Source organism: Chanodichthys erythropterus, chromosome 13, assembly GCF_024489055.1.
Source record: "Chanodichthys erythropterus isolate Z2021 chromosome 13, ASM2448905v1, whole genome shotgun sequence".
In the NCBI taxonomy this organism is placed as follows: domain Eukaryota; kingdom Metazoa; phylum Chordata; class Actinopteri; order Cypriniformes; family Xenocyprididae; genus Chanodichthys; species Chanodichthys erythropterus.
The window spans coordinates 27,223,154-27,236,392 of record NC_090233.1 but is presented as its reverse complement, the minus strand read 5'-3'; the positions used below and the strand labels follow the sequence as shown (position 1 = coordinate 27,236,392).

General features: G+C 36.5%; 1 protein-coding gene across 3 annotated transcripts in view; it reads right to left on the bottom strand.

Annotated features, from left to right (window-relative positions):
- The window catches only part of dab2ipb (DAB2 interacting protein b), a 115,728-nt gene that overhangs the window by 64,460 nt on the left and 38,029 nt on the right, over window positions 1-13,239 (bottom strand). For 2 of the 3 annotated variants that reach the window (XM_067405549.1, XM_067405548.1), the window contains exons 2-3: window positions 11,971-12,083; window positions 6,517-6,635 (exon numbers count right to left, since the gene is read on the bottom strand). In XM_067405549.1, the coding sequence (XP_067261650.1) occupies window positions 6,517-6,635; window positions 11,971-12,048 (197 nt within the window). In that variant the 5' untranslated portion in view covers window positions 12,049-12,083. Of the gene's footprint in view, window positions 1-6,516; window positions 6,636-6,726; window positions 6,753-11,970; window positions 12,084-13,239 lie in introns of those variants that run through there. The other variant, XM_067405551.1, reaches the window with a different exon arrangement.

The window sequence follows — 13,239 nt, the reverse complement described above, 5'->3', positions numbered from 1 at the left end:
TTCGTAAGCAGCCCCGGCTTTGTCAACAGTCATCTTTCAGACTTAAGCTCAGAAATCAACACGCAAACAGTCTGTTCACAGCAGGTCTAAGCCTGCTTTAGAAAAAGTTTTCCAACTCTTAGCTAACAGTTTGGAGACTGAAGACTACACACTCATTCTCATTCCAAGGTTTGGGATTGGTATGAATAAATATTTTAATAAGTTTTGAAAGAGGCCTCTTATGCTCACCAAGGCTGCATTTATTTAATTAAAAATACAGTAAAAAATATATATAACTTAAATTAAAATGTCAGTTTGGGGAGGAGGCTACTAACATTAGGTAAGACAAAACGTTTTATTTTCACAACTTGTTTATTGACTTATTAATAGCAATTTGCTGTGGAATAGACCTATGTGCCGATCGGATCCAGTCGGGTCTGTGTCTTCCCGGCCGGGTTCGGGTCCAGCTTTCAAATAATAGACGGGTTCGCGTTGGTGCCGGGTAGTACATTTATGGCATTTCTCGGTTCTGCACGGGTCCGGGTCCAACTTTCAAAATAATAGTCAGGCCCAGGTCGGTTCCGTGTAGCACATTTACAGGTCTCTTCGGGTTCGGGTATGAATTTTTGGACCGTGAAGATATCTAGTTTAAAATAATGTAATATAAACTAGGCCTATATTTATAATGCATAGTTCTAACAGCAATTTATAATTTGAAATAGCTATGCTTGAAGTTAAAACCAATCAATAAGAATTACCTTTTGTGTTTTGTTCCTTAACGATTCAGAGTTTGACAAACTAAATCAATGGATTGAGTAAATGATTCAATGACTTATACAAAGACAGTGGTTACATCAGAAATAATAAAAAGGTAGGTTCTTTTCTTAAAAAAAAAAAGTATATTCTGTATAGTATGAATGTGTGTTATATTAATGTTTTAACTGGACATGCTACATTTGTCATGTTGTCATTGTCACATGAACTGACAGCATCAGTTGCGTAGTTTCATTGCCATTCACTAATCCTCTCCTGTGGCCTCATGGAATAGTAAAGTGTCCATTGAATGCACACTAAAAATAATAGTTCATCCATGTACTTTTGCCTACTGTTTTATGAATACTGCGAACTCGGACATACTACTCTTTTTGTCACGTACGGTTTTATTTTATTATACTAGTATATAGTAAATAGGTATTTGATTTTAGATACAGCCAATCACTTGTTTTATTCCTCAATGAATCATTGTTTATTCTGATAACTATTAATTATAGTAACTCTTTATTTAAGTACATTACAGAACATCACTTACACAACAGAACACAATTTAAATTCATCCAATGTATTATTACTGTGCGAGAACAGGAGACATTTCAGTTTTAAAAAGATCTTCCTTATTTTAAAGCAGTTTTATTACGTGCATATTCAATAAAGACAGCCGATTTTGTTGTCCAAGCAGACTCAACGGCCGTCTTTGAGGTTTTATTAAAATCACTCTTCACAAAACATACATATTGAGCTTGACAGTTTGATTAAATGTGGCTTTAGTTCAATCTTTATACTTCAGTCTTTCCTTAAGAATTAGTTCCTGTTTTACCCAAATGAAATTTACTGAGCAATAAAGCAATGCTGAGATTTTTTTCCCTGATATGACAGTTTCCTTGACAACATCACCTCTTTCCTGCTCAGGAGGGAGTGAAACGAGGATACGTGAGAAAACAATAAAACAAGCAGAGGTAAAATTGACACAAATGTTCAAATGCTTTAATTTAGATCTGACCCTGTAAAGTCATTAGAATCTTTGAGCATTATCTGAGAGCATCAAATAAAAAGCTGTGTCAGTCTAGGAAGTTTATTAAAGTTAGTTTGTGTCTATGACAAGACTTGTGTGTCTATGAATGTGTATTAGAAGAAAAAAAAAAGTTTTGTTCCAATTCCGTCCATGTCTTTTTGTGAAACTCTCTGTCATTTAAGTATACGCTACCCACCATGCACATACACTTCATTTTCCTTCAACAAAATACTCTTTTGTAGTTATCTTGTATCTTGTAGTTTTAGCTTTAAAAGTGAACATATCACAGTAAATAATAAAAAAATAAATAAATAAAGGAATATTTAAATAGTTTTGTGTACCAGATACAGATGTAGATATACTATAACTTCTACAACAGAGTTCCTGACAAGTTCTTGTCCAGTCCGGTTCCATTCACACAGCACGTTTTTTTCAGGAATGCGCTTAGAGTCCTGAAAAAAGGAACGGGTGTGAGTTCAGTTATAGAATGCCGTTAACTGAACGTAACCATATTAAGGACTCAGATACAAGACTGACAACCGTATTCTACTGCTGTGTGAATGTGGCCTAAATGTCTCCATGTTTCCTAAGTCTCTAAGTGCCATCTGTGCCAAGAGGACAAACAGTACAAACTAAACGTTTCAATGAATTATGGGTGGGTGAACATCAGAGAGAGAAAGAAAGTGTTAAAAAATTGTGAATTCTGAAATTAATAAAACAAAACCTCATCATGGCAAATATTAAACCAATGAAAAGTATTTTAAAAAGAACTTGTTACTAAACATTGCATCTCCATTGACTCCTCAAACTTGTGTCAGCAAAAGCTCATAACTCCATCTACCTCTATACTGAATAAAGTGCCGCATTCGGTCTAGACCGTCTTTGCTTGTTTGCAGTGCAAGTGTAAAAAAAGAACTGGTTCTTTGAATAAGTAGAGCGTTTCTTTTTGTTTGTTTGTTTGTTTGTTTTACTCAAGACATACTATATGAAATGTCTTTTTAGACATATCTGCCTTTGTATATGTACATCCCAAGTACTTTCAACAGCAGAGTTGTTTTCTATTAGGAGCGCTTGACTCTTTCTAATAGAAGGCACAATCAGACTGGTAACACAGGGTTATTTTCAGACAAATTAATGTAATAATCCAGAACAGACAGAGAGATACACACACAAACACTCAAGCACAGATCGAAAAAGCTGCACTCACATCATCGGGCACAGAATTTCAACAAAAATCCATTTGGCCCCACAGAAGTCCAGAGTACTCATCCCCTATCTGTACAAGCACAGCCACCCATAGTCTGCTACAGCCAAGCAATGCTGAAAGCACACACAATTACTACACTTAATCCAATCAAATGAGATGATTTTGGGATTAGCAGCATCCGCACATATAATCTCATTTGTGTAAAGAATGGATGAACAGCTCAGGCCATGGGTTTAGAGCAGTGACTGATGTTAAAGCTACTGATATAAGGTAAAACATGGGCTGTGACTGGCTAGGAATCCATAGGGTCTACTCTAATGGCTAAAGCTAAAATGGGGAAACACTGCCAGCTAATGCCCAGATTAACAAGAAAATCAACACTGAGTGCAGGTAAAGCACCAACTGGGGTTGGACTGACGGGGGATAAATAAATAAAATAACAAACAATCTACCCAACTACTGTAACTAACTGTAATACAATAATTAATTAAATAATTAATTTCCCTTTAATTTAATCCTGCTAGATTTCGAGCTAGTTCAATCTGTTTGATCATCTGGCTGATTGGATTGAGGTCAACCAAGTTAGAACCAATGGTGACTACTTTAAACTCAATGGAAGCCTGCTTCCCCAACAGTGTAATTTATCTATATATTAATAAATTAAATATTTGATCAAATAAAAATATACAGAATCACTGTAATGCCACATTATGAAACTGTTTGTAGAGTTCTGTAGAATCCCTTGGATTTAAAAGCACCAAATAGTTAAATAGGAGCATAGGTAAATGTTCACTGAGCGAGAGGCTCCAAACTCTTCAGTTTCTTCAAATTTAGGGACCAACCGGGAAAGTGTGCTTTACTGGCAGTCTATTATGACTGCTGTTTGCTTTTTTTTTTTTTTTTTTTTTTGGTTTAATTGTTTATTGGACACTGAGAGTTCAATCAATTTATTTTAGCTCTGCCTGGAAGGCTGACTTCTCTATGATTTACATTTAGTCTTATAGCAGACTTTCATTTCACAATACCTCTGTTAATGTCGATATTAAAGATTTAAACTAGAAAAGAATATAGGAATAAACAGCTACACCTGAAATTTGTCGTTTCAGTCTACTTCTAGTACCACTACCAAAACTGTTATTGTTCTGCAAATTGTGTGCATAATAGTAAGTGTATCAAATTTATGGTAAAATAAAGAACAGCGAAACTTTCAGAACCAAAATTTGCATAGAAATGAGCAAAAGCTCAAGAGCAGGGCACAGCTGCAGTCTGTTTAAAGTATGGGATATTTATGGGATAAGGGAATGAGAAGATGCATGAAGGAGCATCTCCGAGAATGAGGCAGATGACAGATTGGACTGCAAAGCTCTGTCGGTTTTCACTGACAAGAGAGGCATGTCAAAAGTGACCTCAATAACCAGTCTGCCAAACAGACACACACAAACTTTCAGATCACACACACGTCATTGTTCACTGTGCAGCAAATTATGCAGCACGGACAGGGAGGAAATGCAAAATCTCACATTTACATATGTGTTATACCATAAGAATTAGCACACAGAATGCAAACACATGCAAACACATCCATACTGAGACTCATCCACCATATTCAGCTGCTCATACAGTACATCTCACATCCAGTAAGGCTTTAAAATAGGTCTGAAAAAACTTTCAAAAAAACTGAACAAAAGTCTTTCTTTTGTGTCCAATAACATTTGGAGCCATGACCATGACTGTAACAACTGATCTCCAGTCAATACAGTGACTAAAAGATAAAAACTGTGATTCTAATGCTTAAAGGGTTAGTTCAACCAAAAATGAAAATTCTGTCATTAAAAGGTGCTATATGCAATTTCTCAAATTCATTGTTGAACACTGTTGATATTTGAAATCAACCCAAACAAATCCACCCCTCTCTTCATTGCTCCGCCTCCAAAACTTACACTCCAATCCTAACCACCCTGCTGGTCGGTCTCAAACCCCGGCCCGATCACTGCTGGCATGCGAGGCGAATGCACTACCAATGATGCTAAACACAACATTCTCTAGCAGTCGTCTGTGTGCAGTAGTTTAACTGCAAAACTCTGTTACACACACAATGTGAGTGGATGACTGTTTATCATAGCTGACGCGCAACAAAATGCTTCATGAAAAATAAAATGCAGTCGATGAACGAGCGACAAGGAAGCACAAAAAATGAACAAAGTACACAAGAGCAAATACAAACAAGCGTTCACACTTAGCTCTCTCCAGCTTTTCTAATATAAACGCAGGTCTAAAAGTCATAAACCTTCATTCCAGTGATATTCTTTTGAGCTGTTTTGTATTGTTTTTGTATTGTGTCCCATCTCTCTTTCTGCAGTTTTTTTTTTCTTTCTTATTTTAAAATCTCCCTCTTGCTTGTTCTGTCTCCTCGACCATCATACGCCCCCCTGGTTGGTTAGACATTTATTGTTGGTATCGGCCCAACTAACGTCCAAAGTGTAGTTGAGAAAATGGATACCCCACCTTTAATTACTCACCCTCATGTCGCTCCAAAACTGTAAAACCTTGTTCATCTTCGAAACACAAACTAAGATATTTTTTGATGAAATCCGTGAGCTATATGTCCTCCGATAGACTGCAACACAATTACCAATTTCAAGCCCCAGAAAAATAGTAAAGACATTGTTAAAATATGTGACTACAGTGGTTCAACCTTAATGTTAAGAAGCAATCTTAGAATACATTTTGTGTGCAAAAAACAAACAAAAATAATATTCAACAATTTCTTCTCTTCCATGTCAGTCCCCTTCATTGTTTATGTTGTACACACAGTGCAGCGCTTCTGGGTTCTACGTCAGAAGATATTTTGAAGAATTGTTGATGGGCACCATTGACTTCCATAGTATTTTTCCCCCATACTATTGTAGTCACAGGAGCCCATCAACTGTTGGGTTACCCGTATTCTTCAAAATATCTTCTTTCGTGTTCAGCAGAAGAAAGAAATTCATACAGGTTTGGAACAACTTGAGGGTGAGTAAATGATGACAGAATTTTCATTTTTTGGTGAACTATCCCTTTAAAGCTGATGTGTCCCTTTTTTGGATAATTTTAGCTATAGTTTAAAATAGTGGTTTTCAAACAGGGGGCCAGAACCCACTAGAGAGCCTCAACACATTTCCAAGTCACACACTTCACAGCTGCAAAATGGTTTACAATGACAAAAAATAAGATAAAACAAAACAAGCTAAAACAGCTAAAAAGACCTATGTCTCATTTTAATTTGTTATTTTAACAACTGTTAATTCAAGAACCAGTGTTCCCCACAGGAATCCTACATACTGTATATGAGGTCATATTAAAGTGTGATTTAAATTGTGTAAAGTGTGATTTTCTTAAAGTGTGGAAATTTCCATAATGACACATAATTATTTTCTAATTATCTCTGGCGCTAAAAATATTTATAAAAAAAAAAAAGCTTATCAAGAAAAACTGGAAACATCATGTACATTTATTGGACATACAAAAAAAGATTGGAATGAGAAAGAAAATTGATGTTTACCTGTCGTTGTCCACTGGTCTGAAGCCTGGCAGGATGTGTCTAAAACTGCTGTTCCTGTCCAGTTTAGGTTGACTCTTAGTCCGCTTTATTGAGCCCTTTAACCTGCGACTCAAAAATCCCTAACAAGAAAATAAGAGAAAGACATTATAATGAATAACAGGCAGAAAAAAAAAAAAAGATCTTTCACTGCCATTTTATACATTCACTCACTCGTTAATTCTCCTACATTATACACCCTTTTTCTGTGAAAGCACCTGTCACATTTTTTGCGGCTCAAGACTCACTTTCCTTTAGGCACCAGTTACCATGGAGACAGCATGTTGGCATCAAGGGCATGGAAAGGAAAGGGAGACATAAAGTGAGAAAGAGTGAAAAAGAAAGAATGAGAGCGAGAAAGACCAATAATGAGAGTCAAGGACAAAATATGATCCTGATCCTCACTCTGTGAGGCTAGTATAGTAGGAAGAAAAAAACAAGAATGTGAGAAGAAGAGTGAGAATGGAGAGCAATGGAGAGATAGAATAAGAAAAGGTGTGGAAAGAGTATCAAGAGGAGAAGAGAGGTGAGACAGCAGAAATGAGATGTTTCTGACAAGAAAGTGTTAGTAAACAAACAGAAAGCAGGCCGTTCCCCCCTACCAATTAACACATCTGCATATTCTACATAATTAAAAGCACCCTACTGATTACTATTCACAATATATGCAAATTATTACACACAGACATCTCTTAATCACAGAGCAATCAGTCAGAGTTATTGCAGCCTGCAGTTTGCTAGCACCGAAAGAAAGCAAATCAAATCAGAAGAGGACTGAGAGAGAGACAATGACAAGAAGACATCTGAATAATAAACAAGCTTCCCTGTCCAAACATTATATGAATTGTAAAAATACTGCAGCAGATCTGGAAATGTTGTATGTTAGTTTTGAAGGGTGAAAGAGGGTCAATTGTAGGGCTGCAACAACTTTATACTGAATGAAAGAAGGTCATAAGGAAGTTTATAATTTCATGTTGCCAGGTTGTCACAGCAAGCACGTTTTGAATGCAGTCAAGGATAAACTGATAATCAGTTTGACAAATATTTCCTAACTTAATTGATTTTCAGTTTCTTTAATATCAGCTCTAAAGGACTAAGATAAAGGGCACCATTTAGCAGGTCTAATCGATAATCTTTAGTGGAGAGTTGACTGACATAACTCCACCAAGGCTACATTTATTTAATCAAAAATAGTAATATTGAGATTGAGAAATATCATTACAATTTAAAAAAAACGATTTTATATTTTAAAAATGTAATTTATTCCAGTTATGATATTGCTGAACTTTCAGTCTTCTGTCACATGATCCTTTAGATCATTCTAATATTGCTTATTTGGTGCTCAAAAAACATTTCTAAGTATCATCAATGTTGCAAACAGTTTAATATTTTTTGTGGAATTCAGGATTCTTTAAAGGATTGAAAGTAAAAAAACATTTATTTGAAATAGAAAGCTTTTGTAACAGTGTTCTCGTACATGTTTATATGGATGTGTGTTTTGATGGCAAGTAACTAACTAAAATGCTGCTGTTGTCATTGAACTTATTAAAAAAAGCTTCATAGTCAATCAAACAGAGCTCGACAACAAAGAAACAATCATGTGAATCAAAACACTATTCTTTGTTAAGCATCAAATTAAGATTTTAAATTAACTATACTGTATATGCAACACATTGAATAATATTTTAAATCAAGAATACTTTTAAAGGAAAATACCATATGATACCAGATATGTGTTACTATGTTTATAGTAAAGAATGTGTGTGTTTTACCACCTACCAGTATTTATACTAAAACTCTTCTTGTGCTCTTTACATTGTAAAGACCTGTTCACACCAAAGATTTTCCAGCTGATAAACAATAAAATAACTGACAGCCGATCAGAATCCACCCAACTTTAATTAGTTTAAGCATTTTAAGTGCCAAATGGCTGCAATGCACTCTAATAATAAACAGAATGTTATTGTCCTAGGTGTGCACGCCAATATAGTTATCGCGTTATAGCTATCTTTCTTGGTATGAAGGGTCCATAGCTATTTTATTTTTTGAAGACAATAGAATATGTGCAGTGCACAGTTGTGGAAAATCTGATTAAATGAACTGAATCAGTTATCAAAACAGTTGTTCGTTGCAGCCCTAGTAAACAATTCGGTCATGGTGTGTAATGTCAAGCCGTGTTAATAAGCAACTATCGAGCAGGTCTGTCAAACAGGTCATGGATGTTGACAGTCAATATCCAGGGCAGAAGCATCATTCCATGAATCCCTTGGGCACACATATTTGCAGGATCCCATCAGCATCCTTAGTTCTATGTTGAACCACAAGTATGATTTGGCTAAACGAATCACAAAACACATTTCACCTTTTCATTCCGTCTGGGTTAGATGCAAGAGTAAAAATTTAAATAAAGCCTACGTCAAATAACTGCCAAGTGGAAATCAATGGAAAGCCCAAACTGAAATACAATTATCTAAAGCCTTTTTTCCCCCTAAATAATATCACTTAAATATGCAAGTGCCGTGTCAGTTCTGTCGATTGTGTGCATCAGTGAAACTAATACAGGTTAAAACACAACAAACCTGAAGCTACTGAGTAACTTATCGATCCAAAGAAGAAGAAGAAGAAAAAAAAAAAAACACACCAGAAAATCATTCTGGAATTCACAGAATGGGCTTTATACTACCATAGGAACATTTAAAAGCATTCTCAAGGCAAAGCTATTCATCCTTGTTTCTTAAGATGCTTGTACTGTAATTATATCAATATTTTTCTCATATGAGAATGTTCAAGGTCAGTTAATGCATCTGCTCATGTATCATGGTCAAAAGTAGACCTGGTATTGATGGTGTTAGTCATGCACAGTGAATACAAGCTCAGAAAGGAGGATAAAAGCAAAGAAAGAGAGAAATGAATACAGGACATAGAGCTACTGATTTCAAAGGGTACACTACCATTGCCTACCAGTGGGGGGTGCAGGGGGATTGTAATTACTTCTCTAATTGCTCGAGTACTAGACTGAACTAACCATCAAACTATGTGATATCTTCTATTCATTCACCCAAAACATTGCCATCTAAGGCTTACATTCTTTGCCTCAAACCTGTTCAGACATGCACAGCATCAAGAAGAATTATAATGGAGATGTTTTAACATCACAGGACATATTTGCAAACTATGCACTAAGCTAGATGAATAATTGGGCCTGAATCTGCAGAAGCTCAGAGGTCAAGTGGCCCTTGAGTCAGCTCAGAGATCTCATTTAAATGTAATTACATCTGCATTCAGTAAATGATAGGCAGCAAACACACATAAGCCCATGTGGGTGCTTTGCAGGATTTTATACAGAGGGTGAAAACTACCGAATACCACCTGCTGTTGATTGCTAATGATTCACTTCCCACAACCGGCACATAATGTGAGCCTCAATTGGAAACGATTGCTAACAGACTGCCTTTCAATCACGAGAAGTTTTTTTCTTCTTTTCAATATCATTACAATTTCATACCAATTACAGTGAGCATTCAAACGCTGTTAAATCTTCCCTGTTGCCCATCAATAAAATGTCCCCTTTAAAGGAAGCTTGTTCAACATTTTATGTTGTCTGTAATTCTGTGTAATATCCTAATGGATAATCTAGCTGAAAAATATTGCCTTGATCTATACCTGATCTTACTGCGATTAACATCGGATGCCAATTTTCCACAAGCTAGTATTACTCTTTAGGGTCTTCATGAAAAGTCTATAATGATTAAAATTTCTGAATGGTTGTGTAAAAAAACACCCTTTTTACCTTATCAAAAACAGCTCTATTCACAGCGAGCCGTTTCGGTGTATGTCCCTTTAAATGATAATGAGCTGTTTACCTCACCCCTATCTTCGAGACACATGTATGTTTGTTCGACTGTATTATTTTGATAATGAACAAGCTGCGATGTCACGTTTGCAGTGAGTGTGCGAGGTGCTGGCTTGATCAAACAGCAGTCTTTGCAAGGGACTTGCTCATCGTCTTGGCAACGGTTCGTGGCCAGGTCAGATTACGTCAGATGTTGTCGTTTGTTGGAAAATCATACCACACTGCTCAGACATTCCCCGACCCAACAAGTGCTGGTTAAACATATTCAGTCGGAAGAAAACAAACTGACCAACGGCAACAGACGTCGACAGGGGTATCACACTAGCTGCGTCTCATTTCGGAGGCTGCGTCCTGATCCAACAAACTCCAACAGACGTGTTTGTTGACATTTATCTGTGTGGTGTGAACTAGCCTTTAGCTTTAGCCGCATTCGTCGTGGAGCTTGCTAACTAGCACATTATTAGGAAAGGCGATTTGCAGAGATTAATAAAAAAATCTATAACGTCTTTTGGAGGTCCTGATCCATCCTTCAGGAACTTTTTTAGCAAAACATAAACATTTTTAGTGCAGACATAAATGCATATAGGTAGATCCGGGGGCGCATTCCCTTCAAAAACAAAATGAATCCACAACGTCTTCAACGGCTCAGATGTCGAGAGTAAAGGACGACTGCTATGTTCATTCTTATATCCAATAACAAAACACATCAGTTGCTTTGGAGACATTCTTGTCTACACCTGCGCGGCATCGAAACAATGGCGGACTGTCTGTTTACAGCTCACTCAGGGCGGGTCTAAGCTAAAACGGCAGTGACTATCAAGAGTCATGGGAGGGGCCTGTGCAAATTTACGTCACTTTGCCAAGAATCTGTGAACGTCTTGATCTGACAAAGTGCTTATGATTTGTGGGGATTAAAAAAAAAAGCACTGGATGGATTTTTATCATTATAGGGTAGTTGTGTAGACACACTGCCAACACACATTTATGTCCAAACATTTGCATCCAATGTCCTCTTTAATACATTACATCTATGAATATGATTTCTGCCCGACTCCCATCGGATTCTTTCCACCAGATGTAGAAGTGAAGGCAAGACCTCCCATGATTCTGCAAAATCAAGGCGCCATCAAGCTATGCCTTTGTTTGGATTAATTGGCCTCTATTGGCGAAAACTACATATTGTGCCTTTAATTCTAGGCTAAATAGTAGGCTTGGTCTTAGGTTAAGCCAGTGGTTTTAATCCAGATCTTGAGTTTGGTCAAATATTTAGCTGAACATGACTTTGGATGAATGTGCATGGTATTTTTGTTTTCTAATTAAAAAACAACAACAAAAAAACACCTTTGCAGCTCAAGTTTATATCCTGAAGTAGGAAATTAGCATTTGACAAAATGACTTTAAACCTAACATTTATTAGAATTGCTAAAGTTGTAATACTAAAGATCAAAAGAGTAGTAGCAATATAGATAAAATACATCTGAGCACAGGATGTAGTACACATCTGGAGTCCAGACTGTGTTTAATCACACACTCTTACATATGACAAAGGCATATATAATACTCACTGTGACCCTGAAGGGTGTAGCAGCAGTAGCAGTGGGCTCCATTGTGGGAGGGGCTTTATCAGGGGCGGAGCCTGGCATGCTACGTCTCCGCCCTGTTCTCTCAGGTGGAGAGTCTGTGAGACAGTGGGACAAGGAGAGATTTTTTTTTATTATTATTTACTAACAAACTTATTGTGCCATATACAAAAGTTTCGACCTTGTTATGACCAAAGTCCTTCAATAAGATCTTATCTAGGAAAAGGTCATAGCCCAAACATACAAAAACCACAGACATTTGAAATTCTTCTATAACATTTATTTGTTCCAAGCAAATCAGAAAATACTCAAAATATCTAAACTAAAATGCATATACACTTGGAAAATGATACTGAAATAGCATCAGAATAAGTTAATCTTTGAATGTTTTTATTTATTCAGATAGCTTTATAAGAGCCAAGAATAAACCCACATGCACAACTCCCAGCATGTTGTCCAAGTGTGGATGTAGACAGCGAGACTCTCGCAGCATGATCGATAGGCAGATTATACCACAGAAACAATAGTCATGCCAACATATCAATTCAGTGACTGATTTCCCACTGTCATAATGTAAAAGTTTTCTGATGCCCTAATAGCCATTTATAAAGTCATCAAAACTCTACCTCCTTGTGCCTTCTGTATACAAAGCTCTTAAATCTGCTCATTGTTCCTTACTGCCCTTCAGAGGAATGCTGGTGTTCACATGCTGGGGAAAATGAAGCCTGACTGACTGCTTCATTCAATCAGTGTCAGGATAGGTACACATAGATCTAGAAACAGATTATGTTAAGTGCTTCGCTCTGATCTCACTATCACACACTGATCCCCCTACAAGACACAGTCTTCAGTCAGAACTCATTTTCCCACACACACACACATACAGAGAGAGAGAGAGAGAGAGAGAGAGATGGGGGAGAACAGGAGTATGAATTCTTTTGAAGCATCGTTTCACCCAATTTCCCAAATTTCAACCATCTGGTATTTTGTGTGGACTGGGAAATAACATGGACATGAACTTTTTTCAAGTTTAAGATTGTACTGTTGGTTCACATTTAAAAGTTTAAGTCCTATAACTTGTCACTATCCATTATTTTTATACAATTTTAATCAACTTTTACTTTTTTGCAGGTCATTTACAATATTACATAGTTTTTTTCTGTTGTTTTTTTTTAACAAATACTGTAATATATCTTTTGTACAATTAAAAAACAGAGTTTTTTAGTCTTAATGAAGTAATATGAGGCCTAAAAA